We start from the raw sequence: 13263 nt of genomic DNA, 5'->3' as shown, positions 1-13263 counted from the left end.
TGGCAAGGAAAAATGCTTAATCAGCTATGAAAGGACTGCCAGGATGAGACTGGAAGCTCCTCTCCAGGTGCAGATCTGTTTCACTGGTTGTGTTTGGAATTCCTAAGATACCTCAGTGCTTTCTGCTCAGCTCAGTGAAACATTGTCCCTTGCTCAATTAATCACAGTTCTAACTCCAATTTCAGATCTTCCCTATCATGACTTTGCCATCTTAACTCAGGGGTCCTTTTTACTAAGGTGCATTGAAAAATGGCCTGCGGTAGTGTAGGCACGTGTTTTGGGCATGCGCGGACCCATTTTTCAGCGCGCCTGCAAAAAAATGCCTTTTAAAATTTTTTTTTGCTGAAAACGGACGCGTGGCAAAATCAAAATTGGCGCACGTTCATTTTCGGTCTGAGACCTTACCACCGGCCATTGACCTGGTGGTAAAGTCTCACGCGGTAACCGGGCGGTAATGACTTACGCATGTCAAATGCCACTTGGCGCGTGTCCAATACGCACGTCTGAAAAAAACTGAAATTACCTCACGAGCCAGGCGGTAGTCGGGTGGTAGCTCTATTTTGGCTCACGTTCAACGCGCGTAGACGCTTACGCGGCTTAGTAAAAGGGCCTTTCAGAGTCTTTTGTTAGTTTTTGATTGTCTTAACTAGATTGTAAGCTCTGAGAAGCAGGGACTGGCTCTGTAAAGCACCATATACACCTTATAGCACTATAACTTGTGATAATACTAATAACTAATAATAATAATACTAATAACACATACAGCAGCGGGACATGTTTATCCACTCCTACCCTAGCTGAGATAATATTTAACCATCTCACTGACCTCTTGTGTACCTTTCTTTAAATTAGTTCCCTTATTTTCCAAAGCAACTTTCAATCTCACCTCTTCTTACTTTAAAAAAATATTTAACGGAGGTCTTAAACATTCCTGAACAGTCACATTTATTTATTTACTAGTAAAAAAGGCCCGTTTCTGACACAAATGAAACGGGCGCTAGCAAGGTTTTCCTCAGAGTGTGTATGTTTGAGAGACTGTGTGTGAGAGTGACTCTATGAGAGAGAGAGTGAATGTGCGAGTGTGTGTGTGACAGAGAAAGAGTGAGTCTGGGTGCCAGTGTGTCTGAGAGAGAGAGAATGTGTCTGTGAGAGAGAGAGACTGTGTGTGTGTGAGAATGAGAGTGTGTGTGTGAGAATGAGAGTGTGTGTGTGAGAATGAGAGTGTGTGCAAGTGCGTATGTGAGACACAGTGTGAGAGAGAGTGTGTTTCACACAGATACAGTATGTGCGAGAGTGTGTGTGAGACACAGACTCTCTGTGAGACTGAGTGTATGAGACCATCACACAGATACAGTGTGTGCGAGAGAGTGTGTGTGTGAGACAGACTCTCTGTGAGACTGAGTGTATGAGACCAAGAGAGTGTGTGAGTGACTGTGTGACACATAGAGAGTGAATGTGATACAGTGTGAGACATAGAGTGTGTGAGAGACAGTGTATGAGAGTGAGAGAAAGAAAGACATTGACTGAGCGAAAGAAAGACATTGACTGTGAGAGAGAGTGTGTGAGAGAGAGAGAGTGTGTGTGTGTGCGTGACAGAGATACCTCCCCCCCTCTCTCTCTGGTGTCTGAGCGTTACTGTGCAGGACGCTGAGCTCTGGCTGTGCTTCAAGGAACTGACCAATCCTATTTAATAGAATGCACCTCCAACATTCTGAAGCCGAGAAACCTCGTGTGGTTGGTCACTTCTGCTTGTGACGAACCCGGAAGTACGTGATGTCAATTCAGGAGATGGATACAGAGAGCAGGAATGCCTCAGCCATGCAGTCAGCTTCAGAATGTTGGAGGTGCCTTTTATTATATAGGATGAACATTTATACCCCACTTTTTTCCCACATAAAGCAGACTCAAAGTGGCTTACAATGTACAGATTAATCAATTACAATTACATTGGATAGGGGGGGAAGGAACAGGGTAAGAAGGAAAGGGAAAGGGAAGAGAGACTAAGACGGACAGTGGAAATCCAGATGCGGAGATGGCCCAGAGTGGTTCGAACGGTTCATCCTCCTATATCAAAAATGTATTATATGTTGCCTTTCGTAAAGAAAGATTTAGAACATGGAGAAAGAGTGGATGTGTTTGTAGAGACATTAGACATGAATTTAACTGAAATACTTGAGGACGACAATGTGAGATTGACAACAGCCAACACTTAAAGTAACTTTTATATTACAACCTGACAGAGACTGGATACTGAAACAATATTTCTTTCATAGAGATAAAAATGTCCTGGATTGTAAAATAAAAATGTATCCAGATGTCTCTAAAACCACACAAAACAAAGGACAAGAGTTTCTTAAGCTGCGCCTGAAAGCTTTGCAACCGGGCGCTTTATTTTGGTTGAATTTCTCTTGCAAATGTGTCTTAAAGTTAAATTCTATTAAATATGTATTTTTTTTACTCTAAACAGTTAAATTCTTTTTTTGGAAACTAACTTAGCTCAATCACCTATGCCACAACAAAGCAATGTAACAACTTCTACTCCGTAATAAGTACTAATACCATGGTGCTATTCACTTTGCCGCCTTTTTCCTTTAAGGTAGATTATTCTCTGTTTTCCTTAGTGTTGTGTAATGCCTCTAAATTGTGGACTAAAGATGAGCAGTACTTCAAGATTTAAAAAGTTTGTAATAAGTAATTTCTTTAGGAATGTATAATGACTTATAGAGGGGCATAATTGAACGAAAACGTCTATCTCCATGGGCGTTTATCTCCGAGAAAGGGTCCGTGAAGGGGCGGACTGAACCGTATTTTCGAAAAAAATAGACGTCCATGTTTTATTCGACAATTTGTGAGCTGGGCGTTTTTGTTTTTCAGTGATAATGGAAAATGAAAGCGCCCAGCTCAAAAACGAATAAACCCAAGGCATTTGTTCGTGGGAGGGGCCAGGATTCGTAGTGCACTGGTCCCCCTCACATGCCAGGACACCAACCGGGCACCCTAGGGGGCACTTTTACAAAAAAAAAAAAAAAAAAGGTAAAAGAGCTCCCAGGTGCATAGCACCCTTCCCTTGGGTGTTGAGCCCCCCAAATCCCCCTCAAAACCCACCGCCCACAAGTCTACACCATTACTATAGCCCTAAGGGGTGAAGGGGGGCACCTACATGTGGGTACAGTGGGTTTGGGGGGGCGGTTTGGAGGGCTCCCATTTACCAGCACAAGTGTAACAGGTGGGGGGGATGGGCCTGGGTCTACCTGCCTGAAGTCCACTGCACCCCCTAATAACTGCTCCAGTGACCTGCATACTGCTGCCAGGGAGGTGGGTATGACATTTGAGGGTGACCATAAAAAGTTGTGAAACGGCATATTTTTGTGGTGGGAGGGGGTTTGTGACCACTGGGGGAGTCAGGGGAGGTCATCCCCGACTCCCTCCAGTGGTCATCTGGTCATTTAGGGCACTTTTTGGGGCCCTATTCGTGGAAAAACAGGGTACAGGAAAAGTGCCCTAAATTCTCGCTAAAAACGCATATTTTTTTTCCATTATCGGCGAAAGGCGCCTATCTCTGATTGGCCGATAACCACGCCCCAGTTCCGCCTTCACCACGCCTTTGACACGCCCCCATCAACTTTGTCCGCATCCGCGATGGAGTGCAGTTGAAAACGTCCAAATTTGGCTTTCGATTATACCGCTTTATTCGTTTTTGTGAGATAAACGTCTATCTCCCGATTTGGGTCGCAATATAGGCGTTTTTCTTTTTCAATTATAAGCTGGATAGCCATCTTTTCCAATTCAAGAATTGTACTTGAAATAAAATGTAAATCTAATAAATAAAAGAATAAAAAAAAACCTAGTCCCCTTATTTCCTAACTCCTCTTACTCTCTTACCTATCTATATGTTCCATCTTTGCTTATACCCCACGCTGTCAATTATAATGTTCTATTACGTACTGTGTTGACATTGTAAGTAGTATACAATGCCATACTTTGTATTGCTATTTGAACAGTTTTACTGCTGTAATTGTCTGTTGCTTATGCTTGATTTATTCTTACCGTACACCACCTTGAGTGAGTTCCTTCAAAAAGACGGTAAATAAAGCCTAATAAATTAAATAAAATTTCACTAAAACAACATGCAATGGTCTAACATTGTAAGAAGCTTCTCGGCTTTCTTAGGGGCCCTTTTACTAAGCCGTGGCAAAAAAGTGTCCTGCGCTAGTTTTGGCGCATGAAATTGGTGCGCGCTGGGCCGTTTTTTTTTTACTGCGGTGGGAAAAATGCCTTTTTTAAAAATGGGGCAGTAAATGGCCATGCACTAATATTAAAATTAGCGTGTGGCTATTTACTGCCTGAGCCTTTACTGCAACCTAGATGGTGGTAAGGGCTCACACGCTACTTATGCGGTAATCAGGCAGCACGCGGCAATGTCACCACGCTGCCAATTACAACCCCCCTCCCTCCCCCCCGCAGTAGAAAATAGAAAATTATTTTCTACCGTGGGAAACTGCACGCACCGACTTTGGAGTTACTGCCTGGTGCCTGCACTACCCCGGCAGTAGGGTCAGTTTGGTGCTCACTACCTGAGCAGTAGCCCTACCATGGCTTAGTAAAAGGGTCCCTTAGACAGTTACCTGTTCCTTTGCTGCCCTCTGCTGACCATTTTCATATTTGCACCTGTAGAGACTGCTTTTTCCTATTTGCATGTCTGAACATTGATTGCCCTTCTTAACCCAGTTCAACATACATGTGGTACTCCACAGCACACATATGTTTTTACCCAAATTGCAAGGAAGTTTTGCTGCGAAACATGTTTAGATTGGGGAGGAAGATAGCGGACATGCTCAATATTTCTCCCCATCACCCATACAAAATAGCAGATGGATGGTTTTAACTGAAATGCTTTGCACTAGTTAAATTACCCAGGTATCCCTTGAAATCTATTTTATTTTCTTGAGATCCTGCCAGCCAGGTGCTTGTGACCTGGATTGGCCACTGTTGGAAACAGGATACTGGGCTTGATGGACCTTTGGTCTGTCCTAGTACGGCAATGCGTAGGCAGTGATACGCTTATATACTAATGTGTGAATGCATGCATATGGCTTCTGCCCTGAAAGGGGATAATTTTATAAAGCAATTTTGCACGTAAACCTCATCGTATGCACTTATAAGGCCTCTTATTTATTTGTTGCATTTGTACCCCACATTTCCCCACCTATTTGCAGGCTCAATGTGGCTTACATAGTACCGTCAAAGGCGTTTGCCCAGTCGGTGGATAACAAATACAAAGTTGTATAGTGATCGTATGAGGTATAAGTGGAGGGTCGGAATGGATGAAGATTGCGTGATGTCCTGTTCGATCATAGTCATGCTGTGTTGGTAGGTGAAGAGGGTTACGTGGGGTCGTTGGGGTAGGCCTTTTTGAAGAGGTTGGTTTTCAGTGATTTCCTGAAGTTCAGGTGGTCATGGATTGTTTTCACAGCTTTTGGGAGGCCATTCCATAGTTGTGCGCTTATGTAGGAGAAGCCGGCCGCCCCTTTCTTTCCGAGCACTCTACCAAAACCCTCATCCACACCCTTGTCACCTCTCGTTTAGACTACTGCAATCTGCTTCTTGCTGGCCTCCCACTTAGTCACCTCTCCCCTCTCCAGTCAGTTCAAAACTCTGCTGCCCGTCTCATCTTCCGCCAGGGTCGCTTTACTCATACTACCCCTCTCCTCAAGACCCTTCACTGGCTCCCTATCCGTTTTCGCATCCTGTTCAAACTTCTTCTACTAACCTATAAATGTACTCACTCTGCTGCTCCCCAGTATCTCTCCACACTCGTCCTTCCGTACACCCCTTCCCGTGCACTCCGCTCCATGGATAAATCCTTCTTATCTGTTCCCTTCTCCACTACTGCCAACTCCAGACTTCGCGCCTTCTGTCTCGCTGCACCCTACGCCTGGAATAAACTTCCTGAGCCCCTACGTCTTGCCCCATCCTTGGCCACCTTTAAATCTAGACTGAAAACCCACCTCTTTGACATTGCTTTTGACTCGTAACCACTTGTAACCACTCGCCTCCACCTACCCCCTCCTCTCTTCCTTCCCGTTCACATTAATTGATTTGATTTGCTTACTTTATTTATTTTTTGTCTATTAGATTGTAAGCTCTTTGAGCAGGGACTGTCTTTCTTCTATGTTTGTACAGCGCTGCGTATGCCTTGTAGCGCTATAGAAATGCTAAATAGTAGTAGTAGTAGTAGTAGTAGTAAGCTGTTTTGTATTTCAGTCCTTTGCAATTTGGCTAGTGTAGATTTAGGTAGGATCTTGACGATCTGACTTTGTTTCTTATTGGTAAGTCTATAAGGTCTGTCATGTATCCTGGGACTACGCCGTACATGATTTTGTGGACTAAGGTGCAGATTTTGAAGATGATCCGTTCTTTGATTGAGAGCCAATGCAACTTTTCTCGGAGGGGTTTGGCACTTTCGAAGCGTGTTTTGCTGAATATCAGCCTGGCTGCTGGATTTTGGGCGGTCGGGGATAAGCAGTATAAAATGTTTTGTACTTTTTTAGGATCTTGCCAGGTATTTGTGACCTAGATTGGCCACTGTTGGAAACAGGATGCTGGGCTCGATGGACCTTTGGTCTTTCCCAGTATGGCAATACTTATGTACTTATGAAAGGTATGTTTACTAAGGTGCGTTAGCATTTCTAACATGCCTGTAAAGTTAAGGTGCGTTAAACACTAACACGCCTATACATTTCTGTGGGTGCATTAGCGTTTAACGCGCGTTAAAAACGCTAGCGCGCCTATAGCACACCTTAGTAAAAATAGGCGTAAGTGTGGGAGAATGGATGCTGATATGATGTGGTATCAATGTTTGGTGATTATTGAGTATAGATATGTTAGTGGTTTTAAGTGATTTTTGTACGTGGCGAATATTTCCCATGTTTTTGTACCCTGTCTAGAACTGGGGATGGGTAGGCTAGAAATAATGTTAAATAAATAAACAAAGATAACATTAAACAAACAAACCTTTTTTTTGTTGTTGTTCAATTACACTGTTACCCAGACCAACTAAGTGGAAATATCACCCTCTTCACCTTTACTACTTTGATAGCTATTCCAGGGCGGAATGGATTTTGCATTTCAAACTTCTAAAACACTCCACTACTGTGGAGGAGGAGTGGCCTAGTGGTTAGGGTGGTGGAGTTTGGTCCTGGGGAACTGAGGAACTGAGTTTGATTCCCACTTCAGGCACAGGCAGCTCCTTGTGACTCTGGGCAAGTCACTTAACCCTTCATTGCCCTATGTAAGCCGCATTGAGCCTGCCATGAGTGGGAAAGCGCAGGGTACAAATGTAACAAAAATAAAATAGATACTATTGGAGATTCTACATGGAATGTTGCTACTATTGGAGATTCTACATGGAATGTTGCTATTCCACTAGCAACATTCCATGTAGAAGGCTGCGCAGGCTTCTGTTTCTGTGAGTCTGACGTCCTGGTGGTGGACTTTGGTCCTGAGGAACTGAGTTCGATTCCCACTTCAGGCACAGGCAGCTCCTTGTGACTCTGGGCAAGTCACTTAACCCTCCATTGCCCCATGTAAGCCGCATTGAGCCTGCCATGAGTGGGAAAGCGCGGGGTACAAATGTAACAAAAATAAATAAAAAAATTAATGGACTAGAGAACATTAGAAAGGCAGCAGATGGAAAATCCTGTTCTTTATCCAGAGACAAAATGCTTTAGTTCTGAAAGCGTCCCTATTGGTATAATGAAGTGCTTAATAAAACAATACATCGAGGACGTGTGAATAGCTTTTTTACTTCCAGTTCCAAAGAAAAGATATTTAAAAGCCTTGTCAACATGAGAGAAAAGAGAGTTCACAGAGGCCCTATTAACTGAGGAATGATACTCTAGTAATTGTAAATGGATAAAGGCTGAAAGCTCACCTCAGGGTAAGACCACTCCGGTGAGTAATCCGTCACCATGAACAGGCGCCCGCTCTGGTGGAGCATTCCCAGAGTGCTTTGTGCTGCCGCCGCCGCAGCCGCTGCTGATACTACCTCAGCTACGTGCATATAGGCCATGGTGGTGGCTCCAGTTTCGGCACCGTTGAGCTGCATGTTGACTTGCTGGGGGCTGCAGCAGGGTATACACATTTCAGCTTGACTGTACGTTGCCCTGCTGCCATCTTCTGCGTGAGGCAGTCCACTGTTCTCAGATGCCACCAGCTGGTGCCCATAGATGGCGCTGCTCCCGCCTTCTACAGATATGAAATCATTGATAAGGTCGGAAAACTGGTTGCTGAAAGAGATATCGAAGTGGTCTAAGTTGAGTTCCATGTTGGAGGAATTGTTTAAACTAGGGTGAGCCACCGGGAAGAGTCCTTGTACCATATTTCCCTGGAGAATCGGAAGGCTGTTTCCATTCCTGATAGCTCCGTTGGTTTCAGACTGCATGTAGTGTTCTGCATTGCAGGCTTGAAGGTCCCCGGACTTAAGCATGCTTTCATTGCCCTCTGCCTGCTGGGCTGTCTCCATGGGGACTTCAGCTTCCGCAGTCATGGCCTGGAAATTCGCTTGGAACTGCATGAGCTGGAGGGAGGTCGTGGACTCTATTCTAGTCTGGTCCATGGTACCGTTGCAGTTGGAGGGGGCTTGGGAAGATGATTCTGTTTTTACGTTGGGGATTCCTAAGGCGTTTACATAAGAGCCGCTGGCATCATTCATGTTGTTGTTGTGAGTGTTTTGACTGAGAGGGATAGGTTTGTTGTCATCTTGTAGAAAGAAGCTGGGAGAAGGGGTCTGGTGGACGTGAGGACTCTGAACTGTCTGGTTGAAACTGGCTGAATAGTCTTTGTTAGAATCAATGGCACTGAAGTCCATCTGCTCAAGTGTGGTACTAGGACTCAACCCTCCTCCAGATGGAAGCAAAGTGGAACCTGCTATCAGTGTGAGGGAATTTGACGAAGACATGGAAGAATAGTTTTCTTTAGACATCTGTTGTTCAAAAGACGTGTCCTCTGTTTTAATTTCTTTAGCCAGGGCTGCGCTGAAACTGAAGCCATGTTCTGTGTTGGGGGAGTGCCTGATAGTGGTATCTCCTTTCAGACCGCTTCCACCGTAAGTCTGCCCTTGTTTGGGATTGTTCAGGAAGCAGTCTGGGTCAAAGTTCATGGCAGTTTCAGACATCTTCCTGCTGTTATCAAGGGTGGTAGAGAGAACAAGCTCTTCGGAGACACTGGTGGATAACATGGACAAGCTTTCGGCACTGCCTGTTGTGGGGAAAGCAAATTTGTGCCCATCTGAGCTTACAGCCAGAACCAGCCCTTGGGCAGTGGCGTCTGAAGAAAGTAGGTGCTGGCTGGGGCCGGTGGTGGGAGACATGGTGTACACTGCTTCGTTGGTGACTTCAGACATAAAAACGGTGGCGCTTTGAGACAGGCTTCCCATCACGGAGGCAACGGCCATGCTGGAGACGCCAGTAACTGCAGGGCTATCTGCCATGTCTGGGTCACTATTTAAGCCACTGCTAATGGAAACAGGAGAATTCTGGGTAGTGTCAGGGACTTCCACCTGATTGGTGGAAGAGACCTCAGCACTGTTCTGATGCAACAGTACTGGCTTGGCCACTTTTCCATTCCTCTTTTCACGGCTTGAACTTTTCCCATGACTGTGCTCATTCTTGCCCTCCGACACGTCATTGTTCTGCACTTCTGAGTGGGCGCTGTAACCGCCTGTCCTTGGCTCAACCTTTGGTGAAATGATGCGATGTTTGGCACTGTTGCACTTGTGATGTACACTGCTACCTGCCCCTGTAACGAGAAACAGAACAAAACATGAAGCCACGAATATTAACCATTCAAGATTTTATATGTGGGGGCAGGAGAAGAGGCGTCAGTAAAAAAAGGTTTCTTTTAGAACCCCACCCCCTACAACTACTACCTGTCCACTTTAGCTACAGCAGTGTGGTTGCCATGTTAGTCCACTTGAAAGACTGGAAATAAAGCTTAATTAAAAAAAAAATGAGATGACACTTTTTATTAGAGTAAATACTGTTCTTGACTAGCTCGTAAGACATAGACGCTGGCACTCTAAGAACATAAGAACAAAAGCATTGCCACAATGGGACAGACCAAAGGTCCATCAAGTCCAGTATCTCGTTTCCAACAGTGGCCAATCCAGGTCACAAGTACCTGGCAATAGACCCCTTTCATTATTGTTTTGACCTACTGAAGAGAATACAGCTTGCAAAAGATAATCAAGAAGGGAGTAATTTTCAAAACTACCTGGGTACTTGCAAACTTTGTGGGTACTTTAATTCATGGGCTTTGAACCAGCTTGCAAAGGGAAAATATGCTTGTTCTTTCTCTTTCAAAACTGCCCTGGGAACATATTTTCTTCCCACAAAACAGGATGCTAGGAATAATTAGGAAAGAGATGGTGAATAAGATGGAAAATACTGTAACGCCTCTGTATCGCTCCATGGAGCGACCTCACCTTGAGTACTGTGTTCAGTTCTGGTCACCGTACCTCAAAAAAGAGATAGCAGAATTAGAAAAGGTTCAAAGAAGAGCGACCAAAATAAAGGGGATGGAACTCCTCTCATATGAGGAAAGGCTAAAGAGGTTAAGGCTCTTCAGCTTGGAAAAGAGATGGATAAGGGGAGATATGATTGTGTGGTGTAGAACAGGTAAAAGTGAATCGAGTTTTCACTTTTTCAAAAAGTACAAAGACTAGGGGACACTCAAGGAATTTAAATGGGAATAATTTTAAAATAAATAGGAAGAAATATTTTTTCACTCAAAGAATAGTTAAGCTCTGGAACTCTTTGCTGGAGGATGTAGTTAACAGTGGTTAGCATATCTGTCTTTAAAAAAGTTTGGACAAGTTCCTGGAGGAAAAGTCCATAATCTGAGACAGACATGGGGAAGCTACTGCTTGCCATGGGATTGGTAGCATAGAATGTTGCCAATATTTGGGTTTCTTCCAGGCACTTGTGACCTTGATTTGCCACTGTTGGAAACAAGATACTGGGCTACAGTGGCGTAGCTAGGTGGGGCCAGGGGGGCCTGGGCCCCCATAGATTTGGCCCCGGACCCCCCTGCCATTGACCCTCTCGACCCCCCTCCCACCATCGCCGTGGGCTATCTTTGCTGGTGGGGGACCCCAATCCCCGCCAGCCGAGGAGGTCCTCTTCTTCCCGCGAAGGGCTTCGTTCTGTTTCTGTGAGTCTGACGTCCTGCACGTACAATGTGCAGGATGTCAGAAACAGAACGAAGCCGTCGCGGGAAGAAGAGGACCTCCTCGGCTGGCGGGGATTAGGGTCCCCCACCAGCAAAGGTAGGCGATGGCGGGGGAGGGTTGGTGGCGGGAGGGGGGGGTTGAGAGGGTCGTCGGCAAGGGTCATCAAAGTTGGCGGCGGGGGGGTTGGCAATGGCGAGGGGGGCGTCGATAATGGCTGGGGGGGGTCGGCGGCACCGGGGGGGGGGGGCTAAAATGTGCCCCCTCACCCCGGGCTCTGGACCCCCCCCTTCCCGCCAAAGTCTGGCTACGCCCTTGCTGGGCTAGATGGACCACTGGCCTGACCCAGTATGGCTAGCTAGTCTTATGTTCTAATGTGCGCTATCAGGCAATGAAGTGCCTTATTTACCTCAGGGGACCCATTTACCAACAACGTGGGTGGCACACTTCAGTAAAGTATTTTTGAAAATGCAAAATTATGCATGTTGTTCATTGCATTATAATATCCTCTAATTTATGTGCATACACGTGCTCTTTGCCCACTCTCTGCCCAGAATCCACTCATGCACATACCCACCATCAAAGCAGGGCGTGTGCTTTTCTAATAGTTGATATTCTATAAGAGGTCATTGATGGTCAGGCGTGATTCCCAGGTCTAAGTGCTATTCTATAAACTGTGTCTATAAACTTTAAGCATGGTTTATAGAATGGCGCTTTTATCAACGCTGATTTTTTTCTGCGCCATTTATAGAATTCACCCTAAGTGGCTTAGGGGGTCTTTTACTAAGGCACGCTCACGTTTTTGGCACACGCTAAAATTGTAGGCGCACTCAACATTAGAGACGCCTATGCATTGCTATGGGCGTCTCTAACGTTTAGCATGCCCACAATTCTAGCGCATGCTAGAAACGTGAGTGCGCCGTAGTAAAAGACGTCCTTAGGTAGAGAGTATCAACTCAATTCTATCCAGGCTCTCAATTCAATCTATATCTTAAGTCTGTATATTAATTTCACTGGATTTATAAAGTGACAGCTTTATAACTTTAAAAGTGTGGCGGAAAAGACTTTAGCAACGCTAAGGGCCCTTTTACTAAGCTGCGTAGGTGCCCTAAATGTGCCCAATCCAATGCCCATCAATTTGGAATTACCGCCCAGCTACCATGTGGCCTGGGAGGTAATTTCATTTTTTTTATGTGCGTCCACTACGCGCACTGGAAAATAATTTTTATTTTCTGACTTGCGGCGCTAACCAGGCAGTAAAAGGCATTCTACACGCATAGACCATTACCACCCGGTTAACACATGAGACCTTACCGCTCAGCCCCAAAATGGAACCGCGCCAATTTTCATTTTGCCGCACGTCCATTTTCGGCCAAAATTTAAAAAAGGGATTTTTTAACAGGTGTGCTGAAAAATGGATCGGCAAGTGTCCAAAACACGTGCCTATACCAGAGCAGGCCATTTTTCGGTGGACCTTAGTAAAAGGACCCCATAATGCCTTGTCAATCTACTGGGCTACTGGTAGCTACTATAATTAGTCTAAAAAACCTCCACCTTCCATTAATCCATATATTACTTTCCGTAATATAATTCAATCAATGGTACTAAGCCACATTGACGACTGCAATGGAATCTATGCGGGATGTAAAGCACAACTCACAAAGAAACTCCAGACAGCCCAAAACACAGCAGCCAGGTTGATATTTGGTAAAAAAAAATATGATTCCAAAGTGCCACACCACTCCGTGAAAAACTGCACTGGCTTCCAATCAGAGATTGCATCAATTTCAAAATCTGCACTTTGGTCCATAAGATCATCTACGGTGAAGTCCCAGGATTCATGATTGACATGATTAATCTCCCAATCAGAAATAGTACCAGTTCATCACGGACTTACCTGAATCTCCACTACCCAAATTGCAAAGGACTAAAATACAAGGCAACATGCGTCCAACTTCTCTTACATTCATTTTAACATACTGGGGTAAATTCTATAAATGGCGCCTGAAAATAACCGCCAAAATGTTTACGCACTG

The 13263-nt window shown here is 44.9% G+C and overlaps 1 protein-coding gene across 1 annotated transcript in view; it reads right to left on the bottom strand.

Annotated features, from left to right (window-relative positions):
• Positions 1 to 13263, bottom strand: part of CAMTA1 (calmodulin binding transcription activator 1) — a 2140984-nt gene that overhangs the window by 235075 nt on the left and 1892646 nt on the right. The window contains exon 8 of the mRNA XM_030186102.1: positions 7934 to 9798. Coding sequence (XP_030041962.1) covers positions 7934 to 9798 — 1865 coding nt within the window. The remainder of the gene's footprint in view (positions 1 to 7933; positions 9799 to 13263) is intronic.

The sequence above is a fragment of the Microcaecilia unicolor genome, chromosome 13 (assembly GCF_901765095.1).
Source record: "Microcaecilia unicolor chromosome 13, aMicUni1.1, whole genome shotgun sequence".
NCBI lineage: Eukaryota > Metazoa > Chordata > Amphibia > Gymnophiona > Siphonopidae > Microcaecilia > Microcaecilia unicolor.
The sequence above is the reverse complement of the archived record's forward strand: the minus strand, read 5'-3'. Positions and strand labels throughout refer to the sequence as shown.